This window comes from Peromyscus leucopus, chromosome 22 (assembly GCF_004664715.2).
Source record: "Peromyscus leucopus breed LL Stock chromosome 22, UCI_PerLeu_2.1, whole genome shotgun sequence".
Taxonomy (NCBI): domain Eukaryota; kingdom Metazoa; phylum Chordata; class Mammalia; order Rodentia; family Cricetidae; genus Peromyscus; species Peromyscus leucopus.
Window position 1 is genome coordinate 37850584 of NC_051081.1, and position 19138 is coordinate 37869721.

Genomic DNA, 19138 nt, shown 5'->3' on the forward strand with positions numbered 1-19138 from the left:
ACCCTGTCTCGAAAAAAAAAAAAAAGTCACTGTCATAGTGAAGTTTTGAGTGAAGGTTTGCTTCCAAGTCAGGATATTGGTAAGTTATCAGAATCATATATAGTGAAACAAATGGGGAAACCCTCAGATACCAGCTTGCCCGGGTGATCATGGCCAAATGATGGGGGAACGGGATGCAGTGTGCACAGCACAATGTTCATGAAATCCCTTCTAACGTGCGGCCTCAATCAGATGATGAGGGAAATAACCTAGACCCAGACTGAAGGATTGGCTTAGCCAATGAAAGTGGTTACCTGTCTGTCCTTCCCCTTTCCCTTCATCCCTATGCCGGTTCATTCCCCTTTGTTTCTTGTGGTTTTTGGAGATAGGATCTTGCAGTAGTAGTGTAGCTCTAGAACTAAACTGTGTAGTTTTGGCTGTTTTCACATCTGAGTTAATCCTTTTGCCTTAGCCTCTGAGGTAGGATTACAGGTGTGGTTTTTTTTGAGACAGGGTTTCTCTGTGTAGCCCTGGCTGTCCTAGAGTTTGTTCTGTAGACCAGGCTGGCCTCCAACTCACAGAGATCAGCCTGCCTCTGCCTCCTGCTGGGATTATAGGTGTGCACCACCATACCCTGTTGAAAACTGTGTTCTTACAGTCAAGGTTGTTAAAGAGAATTAAAGACCAGCTTTGCTGCAAAGTGAGGGAAGAGGAGATCTGACAGTGCTCCTGGATAGGACCTTGAACATGAAAGAGATGTTGTGGAGAAACTTGGTGAAATCTGAATGTATTGGCTCTGTGTTAGGATTTCCTAAAAAGGAAGGTTTCATGGTACTAAAGTGTCCTTGCTTTGGGATTTGTATTCTGGAGTATTTAAAAAGAATGAGGGATGTCATAGATATAAATATATACCCCAAGCAGTTGTAAACTTTTCCTTTTTCTTTGTAATGTTTTGAGACAGTGTTACCAGGCTGATTAAAATTCTCTCTATATATATAAATTGAAAGGAAAAACATTATCAAGCATATTAATCTTGATAGGAATAGTACATACATTTTTATTGCTGTCTTTCAGAAAGCTGAAGTTGATGGTAGCTTAAGTGATAGCCACGTATCTCCTCCAGCCAAACGCACTTTGAAACAGCCGGATTCTGTTTGCAAAGACAAATCAAAATCACGAAGTACTGGTCAGCGAGAGGAATGGAACATACCAACTGGTCAGGCCAGGTGAGAAGGGAGAATTCATTTTTTTATTTGTGATTCAGGGCTGATATTGGCACTAATTTTCTTTAAATACAAGTTTCTTTTAAGTACTCATATTTATAATTGATTTTAGACTTACTTTAAACTTCCCACAATTTTATTTTTCCTAATATGTTGTAAAATGTATTTGTTTTATAAAGACATGTATAACAGGCACCAGAAAGTATTATTACTAAAAGAATAAGTATTTTGATGGGTCTTGAATGTAGATGCATATTTATGATTCCTAGTTTCTTGTTTTAAGCATTGATTTAATTTGTGCATATAGGTATGCGCACAAGTGTACTATATCTGTTCTCTTCTTCCATCATGTAGATCTTGAGGATCAAATTAGGTTGTTAGGTTTGATGGCAAGCATTTTTATCCATGGAGCCATCTCACTGGCCTATTTATTTATTTATTTATTTATTTATTTATTTATTTATTTATTTAGAGACAGAGTATCTCTGTGTAACAGCCCTAGCTGTCCTGGAAATCACTCTGTAGACCAGGCTGCTCTTGAACGCACAGAGATCTGATAAAGGCATGTGCTACCACCACCTGGCTTTTATTTTTGATAGAGTCTCCTATAACCTAGGCTAGCCTAGAACTCCTTGTATAGCAAGGCTGGCCTTGAACTCTGGATCTTCCTGCTTCTTAACTTCCAAGTGCTGAGGTTACAAGAGTGCACTACTGTGCCCAGCTCTTCTTTATAAAGAGAAATGATGCCAATGATTATAGCTGTCAGGCTCTTGGATTGCTGGGAATTTTTGTTTTCCTTTGTCTCCACCTTCTGGTGAGGTGGTAGTACTTGGGTTTGGGGTAGGGCTTATGCAATGCTGAGAATTGAGCACATCCCCAGCCCTCCCTCTCCCTCATGACCTTGAAAATATACCTAACATGACTGAGTTTGACTGTTGTAGATGACTATTAATCTGTATGTATGTATGTAGTATGTATGTATGTATGTATGTTTTTTTTTTTTTTTTTGGAGACAGGGTTTCTCTGTGTAGTTTTGGTGCCTGTCCGGGATCTTGCTCTGTAGACTAGGCTGGCCTCAAACTCACAGAGATCCGCCTGGCTCTGTCTGCCTCCCAAGTATTGGGATTAAAGGCGTGTGCCACCACTGCCCAGGCCCCCAGCCCTCTTTTTTAAAAGCAGGTTTTTCATTAGCAACAAAATAAGAGCTGAGTATGCTCTGTCTCCTTTAGAGAACTGAACCTTACTGTGCTTTTTTTTTTTTTTTTGGTCCCAGTGATGTTATGTTGTTCAGAAAAGCTTTACCTTTTGTTGTGTGGAATGATTTGAGGATTGCCTCTTATTGTGAATAATTTAATGATGTAAAATTTTAATCGTTTGTAGCTACATCCATCCAAAATTTATTTGGCATCAAGACCTGTAAATAAACTGATAATTTGCAAATAAACTGAGTTAATATTATGTTGGGGCCAATGCCAAAGTGTACTTATGAGGTAATAAAAGTGATTCTTCTGTAGTTTTAAGTTGATTTGGAGAATGATTTTGGAGCATTCCAGAAAAGCATTTTGCAGCGGCAACATGTTAGAATACATGTGTTATATCAATTTCTTTATACTTACATCCATATGCCTGGAGTATCATGTATATGTTTTACAGAGGTGCTAAACAAGAAATTTTATTTTTGAGCGTCTATTAAGACAGACTTTTTATTTATTTTCCATAGAGAAGGGGAATAGGTCTTTGTGTATGTGTGTGTTTTCTAAAATAGATTAAAGATGCATCATAGTTTGAAAAAAATTAAGTGTTTTTGATATCTAAGTATTTTTTTCCTCTCTTACAGTTTGTTTGGATGTATTTGTCATAGCTTCGAATTTATTTCCTTAATGGAGACTGTAGTTGTCTGTTGCCATGACTCCTTATGGTCTTGGTTAAATTTATGCTGCTTAACCTTAATCTTTTAATAGGATTTGAATTAGTACAGTTGACAACAAAGTTAATTCAGTTTATAATTTGTTATTAAAGTTTGTCTTGAACTAATGAAATGTCTCTTAGCTAGTATATTTTATTAATTGAAATGTTACCAAAGTAAAAAATGTTATTTTGTGAAAAATAATATATTAACATTTTAAAGGTGGATAATTATAGCATTATTCATTTTTTGCTTATCTAAACAAATATTGATATATTTGCCTATTAAATACATTTGTATTCTAGGTTAACGTCTCAGCCTGGTGCTACACTACCAAACGGACATAGTAGCTTGTGTGAGTATCCTGCTGGGAAATTGGTTAACATTGAAATTCTTACAGTGGTGTTAGGTTAAGCATGAAAGTGGAAAAAGTGTAGCCATTTACTTTTGTTTTTATTAATTTTTTTTGGTACTGGGGATTGAACTGTGGTCCTCCTGCATGGCCCAAAAATTTCCTACTTCTGAGCTATACATTCTAACCCCTTAGAGCAATTTAATAGTATATTTAGCACATAGCTGGAATTGACTGGATTTCATTCATAGCAAAAAATATTAAAATTGAAAATTTTGAGTGTTTAATATTAAAGCCATTTAAGAGGTTATGTTTAGTTTTTGTGACCTTTTAAATTTTTTACTTTTTTCCTATTTTGTATTTTTCTGTACTGTGCACTTTGAAATGAAAATCTCTCTCTTGCAGCCCTTCGAAGCCATCCCCTTCGAGGGGAAAAGAAAGGAGATGGCGACCTTTCATGTATAAATGGTGACATGGAAGTCAGAAAAAGTTGTCGGTCCAGGAAAAACAGATTTGAAAGTGTGAATCAGAGTTTATTATTTGATCAACTAGTAAATAGGTATGAGTGTTTATGCATTGAACAATTTCATGTAGTCTTTTGATTTTTAAGCTTTTTGTGTATGCATGTGTATGTGTGCACATTTGTTTGGTTGGGTATGGGGAGGTGTATGTGCTGGTGGAGATCAGAGGTTGGCACAGTGTCTTCCTCAGTTGCTCTACACCTTCATTTTTGAGACATGGTCTCTAACTGAACCTACTGCAAACCAGACAGCTAGATTGGCTGGCCGTTGGCTCCAGGGAATTTCCCTTTTTTCACCTCCCTGCCCACACATGTCGCTGTTGACTTTTTTTTTTTTTTTTTTTTTTTTTGGTTTTTTCGAGACAGGGTTTCTCTGTGTAGCTTTGCGCCTTTCCTGAGACTCACTTGGTAGCCCAGGCTGGCCTCGAACTCACAGAGATCCGCCTGCCTCTGCCTCCCGAGTGCTGGGATTAAAGGCGTGCGCCACCACCGCCCGGCGACTTTTTTTTTGTAAACATGGGTACCATTCCCATTTTTTACATGAACTCAAGTCTACATGTTGTGTGGCAGCACTGGGCCATCTCCCCAGCCCTGCTTTTTTGGAGGGGTGGCATGAGGTGTAATGGGCACAAGGTCTTTCTATGTAGTCCTAGGCTGTGATGCACTTACCTCAACTTCCTGGGTGCTGACATCACAGGCGTGTACCATACCTTTTCCAACCACTTAGGTTAACAAATGTTGTCTGGCCAGTGGATTTAATATATAAATTTGTGATTTGTTTGTTTGTTTGTTTTTCTTTTTTTCTTGGAGACTGGGTTTCTCTGTGTAGAGCCAACTGTCCTGGAATTCCATAGACCAGAGGGCTGGCTTTAAAGGAGTGTGCCACCACCACTTGGCTATGATGATGAAATTTTATCTGTTAAACTTTGGTTATTGAAAACTAGTTATATTTAATTGCCACTGTTACAGTTCTTTAATATTTACTTATTTAAATATTATTATTAGTTTTGGTTTTTCTTTTCTTTTTCTTTTTTTTTTTTTTTTGAGACAGGGTTTCTCTGTGTAGCCCTGGCTATCCTGGAACTTGCTCTGTAGACCAGGCTGGCTTTGAAGTCAGATATCTAGCTGCCTCTGCCTCCTGGGTGCTAGGATTAAAGGTGTGCGCCACCACACTAGGTTTTCAAACAATCTTAAGTTCTTTTATTGATATGTAGTAAATGTTAACTTTTCTTCGCCAAGATAATAAAATTAGTGTTTTGAGCCTATCTGTGTGGTTGAGGCACGAAGCCTCTAACTACATCCATGAAACTATTTTTCATTATACATTGCTTTAGTCCTTTTTCTGCTACTACAACAGAATGTAAAATTTATAAATAAAGACGAAAAATGTAATTTTTAGCCGAATATTATTGCATTGTGTGTATGGATCACAGCCTTGTTATCCATCCCTCAGTTGAAGGACATGGAGGTTGTTTACATTTCCTCACTATTGTGAATAGAGCAGCAGTGAACATGGCTGAGCAATTATCTGGGCATATGCTAAGGAGTGGCGTACTTGGTCATATGGTTGATATATTTTTAGCTTTTTTGATAATTCTCCACACTGATATCTAGAGTAGCTATACCAGTTTGCAATTCCACCAATAATGAGTGAGGGCTCTCTTTTTTTCACACTCCTCCAGCATTTGTTATTGGTTGTTTTGTTGGTCTTTACCATTCTGAGGGGCAAGATGAAATCACAAAGTTGTTTTCATTTTGCATTTCTTTACTTGCTAGGGACAGTGAACTAATTTTGTCTTTTGTTTTTTTGAGACAGGGTCTCTTTGTGTAGGCTATTCTAGAACTTGCTGTCTGTCTGTCTGTCTGTCTACCTACGGTCCGTTCATCTGTCCGTCCGTCCATCCATCCATCCATCCATCCATCCATCCATCCATCCATCCATCCATCCATCCTTCCATCCTAGAACTTGCTTTGTAGACCAGGCTGGCCCCTAACTCAGAGATCCTCCTGACTTTGCCTCCAGAAGGCAGGCATCTGTGAAGTAATTACTGTTTATTTTTTATGTGAATGAGTGTTTTGCCTGAATCTAAATACACTGTATGTGTTCCCGGTTCCTGTGGAGGCCAGGAGGTCAGAATAGGGTGCTGGATCCCTTAGGGCTGGAGTTAAGGATAATTGTATGCCACCAGCTAGGTGCTGGGATCAAACCTGGGTCCCCTGGAAAAGCAACTAGTGCTCTGAACTGGGGAGCCACCTCTTGAGCTTCCCTTATCACCTTGTAATGTCCTATCTCTTCTTGCAGTGAAGATAAAGTTCTCAACTAGAACTTGGAAGCATAGTCAGACCATACCTGTATCATCTTCTTTGGCTTTACAGTGTCTTACAGTAGACTAGAGAGAGAGGTTAATGCCAAATTTGGGTATAAGTTATTAGTAAGTGCCATAGAACAGGATCTAGTCACACACTAGATGTTATAGAAGCTTACCACTGCCAGATGTGGTAGTGCAGGAGGCTTAGTCAAGATCTCAAAGCATGGCGCACGCCTTTAATCCCAGTACCCGGGAGGCAGAGGCAGCCTGGGCTACACAGTGAGTACCAGGACTGTTGCAGAGAGAAACCCTGCCTCAAAAAAAAAAAAAAAAAAGTCTCAAGTTCAAAGCTAGTTTGGACTACACAGCAAGTTCTAGGCCAGTTTGGGCTGCTATATTGTGAAATCTGCCTAAGAAAACCTAATCAAACAAACAAACAAAAAACTAAATAAAAATTGCTAAGATATTATTCTGGATTTTTTAGATGTCAGTGTTTTACTCTAATTTAAAAATATCTGTTCAATTAACCTTATTGGCTTAAACAATACACACACACACACACACACACACACACACACCCTCTTTTCTATATATTTTTTAACAACTTCATATTAAAAGATTCAATTTTTTTCCCCCTCAGTACCATGAATCTAGTAGTTGCCTACCTGGGTCCTCTGAAAGAGCAGCCAATGCTCTTAACCTCTGAGCCATCTCTCCAGCCCCTTTCCTTTCTTGTAACAGGTCTCACTTTGTAGACCTGGTTGACCTGAAACTCACTATGTAGATAAGGCTGGTCTGGAATTCATAGCTCTCCATCTATCTTTGTCTCCTGAGTGCTGAGATTAATGGCATTCACCACCACGCCTGGCCTAGTTTTGTAATTTTAAAATTAAATTAGTTCATTTTATTAATCAAACATTTTAATTTATAAATTAAAAAATAAATATTAGAACCCTTGAAGTTTATTAAAACATACATGCTTATTTATTTTGAGCTTTATAAACAAAAGGTTTATAATTTAGAAGTTTTAATAAATATATAGAAGTTGAAGATTTTCTTCATTTCCTTTTTAAAAATAAAAGTATTTTAATTTTATGTGTGTTGTGTTTTTATGCATACATATATACAATACCAGTGAGGATCAGAAGAGGGCTTTGGATCCCTTGGGGCTAGAATTATTATACTTGTTTGTGAGTACCAGATATGGGTGTTTGGAATTGTCCTCTAATAGAACAATCCCTCCTTTTAATACAGCATCTCACTAGTTTAGTCCTGGCTGACCTCGAACTATGTGGACCAGCCTGGTTTTGAACTCCGAGATCCAACTAACTCTGCTTCTTGTGTGCTGGGATTAAAGGTGTGCTCCACCGACCTGGCCATCTTGTTTTATAAATTAGGAATTGTGTTTTGAATTCTGGTTATGAAAGTTATTCAATTGAGGTATTGTACATAGTTACATATCAAGAGATAGTTTGGTCCTAGTTTGTTGAGCCCTTTAATGTGTATGATATGATCTATGTGCCCACTGTTGTCTAAACTCTATTATTTGATTGTAGTACTGCTGAAGCCGTATTACAAGAAATGGATAATATTAATATCCGACGAAACCGTCGATCAGGAGAAGTAGAAAGGCTTCGAATGTGGACAGATACGGAATTTGTGAGTATGTTAGCTGTGAAAACCTTTGCAATATTTTCTTTCCTCTTCTAGTTGTCTTTCTGGTTTTTATTCATGTATATGTTTATGTTTGTGTGAGTGGGTGCCCACAGAGCCAGAAGAAGGCACTGGATTCCCTGGAGCTGGAGTCACAGTTGGTTGTAAATCCCCTCATGTGGATGCTGAAAAGTGAACTTGTGTTCTCTGGAGGAAGAGTAATCAATCTTAGCTGCTAAGCCATCTCTCCAGCCCTAAAAGTAGTTTCCTTTATACTTGCAAAGAATTAGGAGTCCAGAAAGAGGATGAGCAGCAGTAGATTCCCTCCCATTCTCCTTCCCTTCCTCTCCCTTCCCTCCTCATATGTAGCCAGAGATGGCCTTGAAATTCTAATCTCATGCTTCCAGGCATGTGCTATGGTTTATGGAATGCTGCAGATGGAGCCCAGGGCATTGTGCATGTAAGGCAAGCACTCTATCAACTGAGCTACATGCCCAGCCCAACAGCACATTTAAAAAAATGATTTTTATTTTATATGCAATAGTGTTTTGCCTGAATGTATGTCTGTGTGAGGGTGTCAGATCCCCTGGGACTGGAGATAACAGACAGTTGTGAGCTGCCATGTGGGTGATGGGAATTGAACCCTCGTCCTCTGGAAGAGCAGTCAGTGTCTTTAACTGCTGAGCCATCTCCCCTGTCCCTGGATGTCAGATTTCTTAAATGAACAATTGTTTATTCCTCTTCATTCTTGGTTTGGTTTTTTACTGCTTGCTCTCTACTGGCTGTTGCTGCTGCTTCCTCTTCAAACCCCTCATCCCAATTTCCTTTTTTCTTCTCTCCCATTTTCTTCTGTTTTTTTTTTCCCCCTCCTCCCCTTTTCTTAAAAACAAAACAAAACAAAACCAAAAGCCCCATGGCCTTAAATCTAAGGCCTTGTATATGTTAAATGACTTTATGAACTAAGTCATATCCTAATCCCTATTGTTTCTCCCTTTTCTCCTTTATACTTGTTGAGTTTAGGAAGTTCTTTTTTCATGAGTTTGACTTGCAAGTAGACGCTCAGTAAATTATATTGAGCAAGAGTGGTTAACATATTGAGTGTTATTTATAACAGAGAATAAATGCTATGTTAATATTTGACAAATTTCTTTCTTTAAAAGGAAAATATGGATATGTACTCAAGAGTAAAAAGGCGGAGAAAATCACTGAGAAGAAATAGTTATGGGATACAGAATCATCATGAAGTGTCTACTGAGGGCGAGGAAGAAGGTCCGTAAAGCCCCTTGTGATGGAAAACTAGCAAACTATTGGGAGGGAAGAAGAATAGATCCAATAGCTATGTAATTAGAGTAGCGTTTTACTTGTTTTACTGAGGGCACCTTCTAACTAGAAGCTCATTCTACTGTCCATGGCCTCCAAGTCTCTGCTTATTTGGATTTTAAATTTTGTTATAGACTGAGATATAAATAGTTAGAGAAAAAATGGAAATGCTAATAGTAGTGGAAGGATCTGTAGTGTTTTTGCCTTTCACCTGTCTAGATCTGAACTTAAGAACACAGTGAATTCGTAGGGCTGGAACTAGGAACATGCAGAAAGTACATTGGCTCTTTCCAGGGTAATCTTCTTAACTCCCACTGTTTGTAGATTTCAGGTGAAGAAGACTACATGTATTTCTCAAATTCTGTTTTTAATATATTTGCCAGATTCCTCCTCGCCCCCCCAAGACAGGGTTTCTCTGTGTAACAGCCCTGGCTGTCCTGGAACTTACTCTGTATGCCAGGCTGGCCTCAAACTCAGAGAGATCCACCTGCCTCTGCCTCTGAGTGCTGGGATTAAAGGCGTGCCCCACTACACCTGGCCACATTAGCCAGTTTTAAATAGCTCATACCGCCCCCCCCCCTCCAACAGGGTTTCTCTGTATAAGAGCTCTGGCTGTCCCAGAACTGGCTGTCCTCAAACTCAGAGAGATCCACCTGTCTCTGCTTCCCAAGTGCTGGGATTAAAGGCTTTAAAGCATTGCCTGGTTTAAGAGCTTATATTTCTAATGAAGGTACTTATTGAATAAACATTATTGTTGATATAGCTAGAACCTTTATAATCATCCTTTGGAGACAATTAGTGTAGGTGAGACAGAGATTGGTAATGTGATTTTTTGCCTTTCCATACATTAACTGAATACGTAGAGATTCCAAAGTAAATATATCATCTTCATAATTTTTGTTCATAGTACATAGTATGCTGTTGTATAAACTCTTTTTAAAAGTATTTTTTGAAAGATTAGGAAACTTATTCAGGCATAGGTAATTTTAGCATTATTTAGATAAGTAATAGTGTATTTGCTGACTTTCTATGTAAGCTAACAATGAAAAATGTCAAAACTGGAAAGAAACTTTCAGATGTTATAAGTAAAACATAAAGTCTCTTATACATTTAGTTTTCCACTTCACTCTGTATCATTCATTGGTACCTATAACATTTTTTCTGTGCTTTAATATTGATAGTATTAGGTTGGCAGTTCCTGTAGTTAAAAAGTTAGTCATGAGTTCTATTGTACTTGGAGTGCACATGCCTACACATTTTTCATGCTTTTTATCTTATATGCACATACATATTTTATCATAGCTATAGCCAAACCAGTCCATTATAATTTAATTTTTTTTGGCTAGATGATTATCATGAAATGATCTTTCATGTCAGTAACTACATAGTATCAATATCCTTAAAGTCTGTGTCCTGATGCCTTTTAGTTCCTACGTATGTGTTCCTAGTAAAAGGTGATCAGTTATGCTTAGTTACCAACAGACTTAACAGACTATGACACTGTCAACAAAAATTGCTCATTTCTTCAGCATTTACCTTAAGAACAGTTCTTTGAATTAAGTATGATTTGAGCACTAACCAGACTTTGTTTTTAATTGTGCATGGATTGGGCGCTAAGGATGTGGTTCAATTGATCAGTAGAGTGCTTTTTTGGAGAGCACAAAGCCCTGGGTTGGATCCCTAGCACAGCACAATTTAGATGAGGTAGAACATTACTATAATTCTAGCATTCAGAAGAGAGGCAAGAGGATCAGGAGTTCAAGGGCTTTCTTAGAGTTTAAGATAGGCCTGGGTACATGAGAACCTTATCTTTTGTACATTGATTAAGATTTTCTGTAGTGTGAAAAATTTTTCAGTTTTTTTTCCCCCTTTTGAGACAAGGTCTCATATAGCTGGTTGGCCTTAAGCTCATATGTAGGATGACCTTGAACTTCTGACCCTCTTGCCATCTCCCTAGGATTATGGGAGTATGCCACCATGACCTTATTTATTTATTTAAACACATACACACACACACACACACACACACACACACATTTGTTTTTTCAAGATAGGGTTTCTCTGTGTAGCTTTGGAGCTTGTCCTGGATCTCACTCTGTAGCCCAGGCTGGCCTCGAACTCACAGAGATCCGCCTGCCTCTGCCTCCCGAGTGCTGGGACTAAAGGCAAGTGCCACCATTGCCTGGCTAAACTTACATTTTTTTATTTAGTTATGCATGGTGATACACATCTTTTTTTTTTTTAATTTTAATTTTTTTTAACTTTACATCCCAACCACAGTTCCCTCTCCCTCCCCTCCTCCCGCTCCCACTCTACATCCCCCCCCCCTACCCCTCATCCACTCCTCAGAGAGGGTAAAGCCTCCCATGGGGAGTCAACAAAGCCTGGCACTTCAAGTTGAGGCAGGCCCAAGCCCCTCACCCCTGCATCAAGGCTAAGCTAGGTATCCCACCATAGGGAATGGGCTCCAAAAAGCCCTTTCATGCACCAGGGATAGATCCTGGTTGGTGGCACACATCTTCAATCCTAGTATTCAGAAGGCAGAAGCATGAGGGTCTCTGTGATTTCAAGGCTGGTCTAATCTACGTGCTATCTCAGAAAAAAAAGATTTTATTTATTTTCATTGTATATGTTTTGTCTAAAAAAAATCTTAAAAAACAAAAACAAAAAAACAAACCTCCCAAGAAAATCAAGACACGGTATGATCCTAGTGGCTTGTTATTTATTCTTTATTCATTCATTCATCCATCCATTCATTTATTTATGAGGCAGGGTCTCACTATGTAGCTCTGGCTGTCCTAGAACTCACTCTGTAGACCAGGTTGGCATCAAATTCACAGAGATCTGCCTGCCGCTGCCTCCGAGTGCTGGCATCAAAGGGATCAAAGGTGTGCACCACTATACCATCACAGTGGTTTATTTTCTCAGAGAACTGTATTGATTATTGGTAAGAAGAACTTTTTTGCTTTTATATTTACCTAGATTTATTTTTGGTTATACTAGTTTATGCTATTATCATACATAAATTGCTAACATTTTTAAAATGTCACTTGTGTAGAACAAAGATAATGGATAAAAGTAAATACTCAGTTGTAGAATAGGAGCATACCTGTGGATTAAAGTGTTTTCCTCTTTTCATTTATGGAAACCAGAATCTCAGGAGGAGGATGGTGACATAGAAGTTGAAGAGGCAGAAGGAGAAGAAAATGATAGGCCATATAATTTGAGACAAAGAAAAACAGTGGATCGATACCAAGCACCGCCAATAGGTAAGACTCTAAACTTTGTTTTCTCTAACTGAGTAGCTTTACCACTGCTCTGAAAAAAGAACATTTTTCTGAGCTCAGTGGTGTGGTCCTGTGGTCTTTGCTATTCAGGAAGCTGAAGGTAAAGAATTGCTTGAGGCAAGGTATTCATCTTTGGCAAGACCCCCTTTAAACAAAACAAAACAGCAGTGCTGAATTTACAATAATGAAACCTCTTGTAAGTCCTGCGCATTGTTTCCAACATACTTGGAGGTCCAGGTGTGTGATCACAGTGTTATTGCCTGTTCCTCCCCTCATTCCTTTGGCTACTACTTTCTCGTTTCTGTATGTATAGATTTGCCTGTCTGTTTTGTTCTGTGTTTTTTGTCTTGTTGCCAGGAATTAAATGTAGGGTTTTCTGCATTCTGGGCAAATGCTTTGTCATTGAGACAGCCTCTATATGTGATATTTTATTTACCCTTTTTTCACTTAGTATAGTGTTTTCAAGAATCCTTTTTACTTAGAATTTTAAAAAAATAATTATTTTGACAGTCCTTTAATCCCAGCACTCAAGAGGCAGAGGCAAGTGGGTCTTTCTGAGTTTGAGGCTAAACTGGTTTACATAGAGTTCTAGGGCAGCCAGGACTATGTAGAGAGACCCTGTCTCAAAAAAAATTGTTTTATGTGTATGGGTGTTTTGCCTGCAAGTGTGTCTGTGCATACATGTATGCCTGTGCATCTTGTGTATGCCTGGTACCTACAAGGGCCAGCAGAGGACATTAGATTCCCTGGAATTGGAGTTACAGATGGTTGTGAGCTGCCATGTGAGTTCTGCGACTCAAACTAGGGTCCTCTGGAAGAGCAGCTAGTGCTTTTAACCACTGACCCACCTTTCCAGCCCGTTTACTTAGAATTTTAAACTCTAAAATAGTGATTGGTAGAGGTATGCTAATTCTCTCTAGAAGCTGTTTAAGTGTTCAGACATCCCTCTATTATTGTTAGGAGTCATTGTTTCAGCTGTCACTAATGAGAGGGTGTGTTCTGGTAGAAAAAAGGTTGGGAAATATTCTGATGTTTTGGGTTGTTTGCTTTTTTTTCTTTTTCTGAATCTAATTGAAATACTGTCCAAAACACGTATTTGTATTCTACATTTGGCAAGTTCTGTAATATGTACATACCTGTGAAGATATCACCATAATCAAGACAATGAACAGATTCATCAATGCCCAGCCCCCCAGATTTCCTTATTCCTATGTGTATTCTACTCTCAGTCATTTGTGTCTCTCATTTGTGTCATTAGTCTTTGGATACTTATCTAAATCTATTTCCTGTCACCTTAAATCAGCTTTATATGTTTTCGATTTTATATAAATAAAATTATAAGTATTTGCTTGTTTTCATTTTAATTTTTTGGAAGAGTCTCATTATTAGTCTAGATTGGTCTGGAATTTACTATGTAGCTTAGAGTGGCCTTCAACTTCCTTCCTCAGTCTCCCAAATGGTGGAATTATAGGCACAAGCCACCATACACAGCTTTGAAATACTAAAATACTACTTTTCTTTCACTCAGTATAATTATTGTAATACTCATTATAGGTATGAGCCATCACAACTGTCTTATTATTCATTTTTTAATGGGTTAATTCTAGCTTTTGGTTATTGGTTGTTACAAACCCAGGTGTGGTGGTGCACATCTTTAATATCAGTACTCCAAGTCTGGGGCGGAAGAAGGATCTAGATTTTGAGGCCAGTAGGACTACATAAGAGCATGAGACTTTAAAAAAAAAAACAAATACTTTAATTCCAGCTGTAGGAGGCAGAGGCAGGTGGATATCTATGAATTTGAGGCTGGCCTGGTCTACACAGTAAATTCTAGGCCAGCTAAGGCTACACAGTGAGACACTTGTCTCAAAAAAACCAAGAGAAAAAGTTGATGCTCTAGCGCTGGTGAGATGGCTCAGTGGTAAAGACACTTGCTTAAGCCTGACCACCTGAGGTAGACCCACAGAACTGTCTCTGACTACTGAAAATAAATTAAGTTTAAGAATTGATACTTGCCAGTGCTTGTTATGATTAGTCTAATAATAAAGTGTCTGTATTTTGGTGGTGTAGGGGATTGAATTTAGGGCTTTGTACACTCTTGGAGTATTCTAGCACCGAGCTAGATCCCAATTCTTATTCCTTTTCTTTTTTTCAACTCCCCCCACACCCCAAGTCTCTCTAAGGAAGGTCTCACTAAGTTGCAAGGCTGGCCTTGAACTCATTTGTAGCCCAGGCAGGCCTTGTATTTGTACTTCTCCATCTCCCAAGTAGCTGGGATCTCAGGCAGGACTCAGCTGTAATAGGGTGTGTATTGTAGTTTTAGTTTGTGTCTCTCTAATGAGGTTGAACATTTTCTCATGTTTACTTGCCAGTGGCAAATTTTTGTGTGTGTATGCATGTGCATGTAGGTGTATGTGTGTGTAAGTATCAGCATCAGTGTCTTCATCAGTAACTGCCCTAGTTAGTTACTTTTCTGTTAATGTGATAAGTACCAAGACTAAAGGCACCTTAAGGAAGAAAGAATTTATTTGGGCTTGTAGTTCCAGAGAGAGTCCATATGGTGGGGGAGGCATGGTGGCAGGCAGCTGGAAGCTGAGAGATCACATCTTAAAGCACATGGTGAGTGCAGACAATGAGCTGCAAGTGAGGTGAGGCTGTAAACTCTCAAAATCCACTCCTAGTGTCATATGTTCTCCCTCAAGGCCCCATAACCTCTCTAGACAGCATTACCAACTGGTCTTCTAATATCTGACCTATGGTGGCCATTCTTGTTCCATTACCTGTTCCCATAGGCCCATGAAATGCATTTAGTCTAACTTTAAGACTCTTAGCTGAGATCCCATGTAAAATAAAAAACAAATTACATACTTCTAATATACAATGGCATGGAATGTACCTTTCCATTCCAAAAGACAGAAATGGGGATATCATGAGGAAATACTAGACCAAAACAAGATAGAAACCCAGTAGGGTCGATACCAAATCCTGTAGCTCCATTCCTTGTATCTGTGACTAGTTTTAAAGGGCTTAGATGGCTGTCCCGCTCCAGCTTTGCTCTCTACTGTGCACATCTCTCTCTTGGCCTGGTTCCACTCCTGTATGCAACTCAATCCAGCAGATGTATCGTGGCGTCTTCACTATAACCCAGGTTTCATTTTCACAGCTTCACATAATAGACTCTCAGGACCTTTTTCTGACAGCGACTTTGCATTACTATGTGATGCTTGGTCTCAGTGGCTCTCTGGAACTGTAGAAGAAGAATCTACAACAGGTTTTTTTTTTTTTTAAAGGCGCTCTGGTAAAGTTTATTAAAGGAAAATGTTCCTGGTTCTGGCATACTTCTAACAGTATCAGAATCACCCGGTTCGTTGGTAGCTAGTGTGCATATTCTGTAGTATTTTCCACATGCTGTGTCCAATTCAATATTATTGCCACTGTAGTGATGGACACCAGTTTTAGCCAATACAGTATAATTCTATTTCAGATTTCCTCAAAGCTGGGCACTTGTTGGCAAGGAGGAGAACCAATTTCACTTTGTCCTGTTTGATCATCATTAGAGTCTGTTTGTATCCCAGCACATACTTTTCATTTTTCATAACAAATTGGAGCCTAGAGTTGGTTGACTCCAGAGACTTTTTCGTCTTCTTTGTGGCCACCATTTTCCTGCCTTAGGTGAAGGGACAGCCCCCAACCAAGATCAACTGCCAAGATGGGCAGGGAATGAGAAAGTCACTCTTGCAGTTTTAATGCCTCCTAAGCTAGTACCATATGTATGATACTGCCAAGTTTGGCTTCCATCTTGGGTTAGAATCTCACCCACTTCAACCACATTAGTAGCAGCTTTCCTATACTGAAACAGTTGCTTTCTAAGAGGAAGCAATCTCTTAGGCTGTTTCCTATCCCAAGTCAGAAGCTTGGCTGCTCTCTTAAGTAATTTTTCTGTTGCTGTGATAAAGAACCGAGACCAAGGCAACTATACAAGAGTTTAATTGGGCTTACTTTACTGTTCCAGAGGGTTAGAGTCTGTGCTGACAAAGTGATTGCCTGGTAGCAGGAGGCTGGATCAGCAGTTGAGCACTTAGATTTTGATTCACAAGCAGAAGGCATAGAGAGCATATCACTCAATCACTTCCTAAACATCCACCACCTGTGGACCAAGTATTCAAATACCTGAGACTTATAGGTGACATCTTACTCAAACTACCACAGATGGGTAGGGTCGTGCCCTCAAGACACCTTTCCCATTGCAGAGCGGGCCTCTCCTTAATGATTACAATCTCTCTTTCAGCATATGACTTGGATATAATATTAAGCTTCCTGGTGCTCTTTTTCTTCGAAACTGTACATTTAGTATTTCTTCCTTTCCTCTTTGCCTTTTTTTTAAAAAAATTATTATTATTGTAGATCTGCATATAAGTTATCAGGTAATTACCTTGACACTGAGTCAATCCTATACTGTCTTGAAATTTTCTTCACTACAGAAATGAGTTTATTACTTTTAAATTTAATGTCAGACAAATTTTTAGGACATTAGCAGAAGGAAGGCAGCCAGATTCTTTACAAAATGCCGCATGAACGGCTTCTAGCCCAGTTGCTAGGAGATGAAACCTCTTGAGCCAGGCCTCTATCTACAGTTTGCATTGCTGCCAGCATGCTGACATCATTGTCTTCAGGCTCCAGCTAGAATGGCCCCTTAACCTCTGGTTACAGCATTTAGTGGATTTTCTAGCCCAGAGTCTGTCCCACCTTCTACAACCTTTAAAACCAGCATGGTCAGATTCTTCATAGCAACAACCTCATTGAACCAGCTTCTGTATTAGTTACTTTAGTGTTGCTGTGATAAAATACTCTGACCAAAGGCAACTTAACAGAGAGTTTATTTGGGCATATGCGATTTTAGAGGGGTAGGCTTGGTGGCAGGCATTTGAGAGTCCACTGTGCAGCTAGTCTAGCAGAACCAGAGAGCTCCCAGTTCAGTGAGAAACTCTGCATCAAAATATAGGATAGAGAGTGGAAGAGAATGACATGCAGTGCTCAGTGTCAGCCTCTGGCATTCATAGCAGAGTGCACCTGCAGACACATGTGTATGTGAACCTACAACACCCTCTCACAAAGTCCGTGGCTGCTAAGGTTCATGCTTAAAATCCATGGCTAAGGTCTTTCCATCACTGTGGCTTATGAAGTGCCAGGCTCCTGTAGCTGGCTGTAGTGTTGTAGTTCGGGCCTTGAGTCCATCGTATCGTGCTCAGGCAGATTCCTAGGGGAAGTCCACATGCACTAACCATCCTGGAGTTGGTCTCTGGGGTGGTACTGTGGCTGGCCTGGTCCTAGGATGAAGTCAAAGTTCAGGGCTTCTTTTTAACTCTTTCTTCCAAGAGGATGTATCTCTGTTTGTGCTCTGCTGCTTGGAGATGAGGGTGGTGTGAGGCAGGCAATGTAAACTTTTTCTTTTTACCTTTCTAATGCATATTTTAATATTATTCTGTAACCAAGTACTGTGATTCCTAACCTGGTTTCTTAGCTCTTGTGAAGGTATATTCCTTTTTAGTTTTTCAAGACAGAATTTTTCTGTGTAACAAACAGTCCTGATTGTCCTGGAACTCGATTTATAGAGCAGGCTGGCCTCGAACTCAGAGATATACCTGCCTATGCCTCCTGAGTGCTGGGATAAAAGGTGTGTGCCACCACGCCTGGCCTATGAAGGTATTTTCTTGCATGAAGATTTGTTCATTCATTCTTAGGTTTTTGTGGGGGATTATTACTGGGAATATTATTATGCTGCTTTGTTCCCTACTAAAAAGTTTTAAAAATGGACTATACTTTTGGAAATATTAACTTAACATCTATTTAGAATGTTTGTTTGAAGCAAAATAGTACTAACAGAAAGTGCTTGTCTTTTTATGCTTTCAGACAAGGGTGTGGAAGTTGAAGATACGTGGTTAGGTTCTCATAGAAAGTTGACAGAGGCAGTTTATGCTCCGTTAGTGCATGGGCTTATTAATGTACTATTAGTTATTGTACCTGCCTTCTTCTTTCAGTACCAGCTCATCAAAAAAAGAGGGAAAACACACTGTTTGATATTCACAGGTCCCCAGCAAGAAGAAGCCATATCAGGTAAGCTGTGTTTGATTTGAAATAAGAGAATGTTTATATCTGTTGATGAGAAAAGGAGAGACTTAATTATATCTTTCCCTCCTTCCCTTTCTTCCTGGCTGTTTTCTGTTTTTCTTTCATTAGTGACTAACACTTCTCATCCTAAATGTGACTTGTTTTTGGTTCACAGTTTACTTTTACTTTTTTTTTTTTCCTAAGCTGAGGACTGAACCCAGGGCCTTGTGATTGCTAAGCAAGTGCTCTACCACTGAACTAAGTCCCCAATCCCTTAAATTTAATTTTTAAATAAATTTTAACTTTCACATCCTTAAGCAATGCAGTCTCTTATATGAGTTGAGTGGTGAATGGCCCAGGAAGTCCTTCTTTGAGACATTGACCTTTTTTTCCCCTGAGAAAGCTGGTCTTGCTTTGTTGCCCAGGCTTGCCTGAAGCTTCTAGCTCAAGTGATTCTCCTGCCTCAGCTTCCTACTAGCTG

The 19138-nt window shown here is 39.2% G+C and overlaps 1 protein-coding gene and 1 pseudogene across 3 annotated transcripts in view; one reads left to right on the forward strand and one right to left on the reverse strand.

Moving 5' to 3' along the window:
* The window catches only part of Atad2b (ATPase family AAA domain containing 2B), a 132108-nt gene that overhangs the window by 20912 nt on the left and 92058 nt on the right, over positions 1 to 19138 (forward strand). For all 3 annotated transcript variants that reach the window (XM_028875559.2, XM_037198134.1, XM_028875563.2), the window contains exons 2-8: positions 1054 to 1205; positions 3414 to 3463; positions 3866 to 4019; positions 7846 to 7948; positions 9103 to 9211; positions 12415 to 12531; positions 18588 to 18663. In XM_028875559.2, the coding sequence (XP_028731392.1) occupies positions 1054 to 1205; positions 3414 to 3463; positions 3866 to 4019; positions 7846 to 7948; positions 9103 to 9211; positions 12415 to 12531; positions 18588 to 18663 (761 nt within the window). The remainder of the gene's footprint in view (positions 1 to 1053; positions 1206 to 3413; positions 3464 to 3865; positions 4020 to 7845; positions 7949 to 9102; positions 9212 to 12414; positions 12532 to 18587; positions 18664 to 19138) is intronic.
* LOC114697318 lies at positions 15690 to 16208 on the reverse strand (annotated as a pseudogene).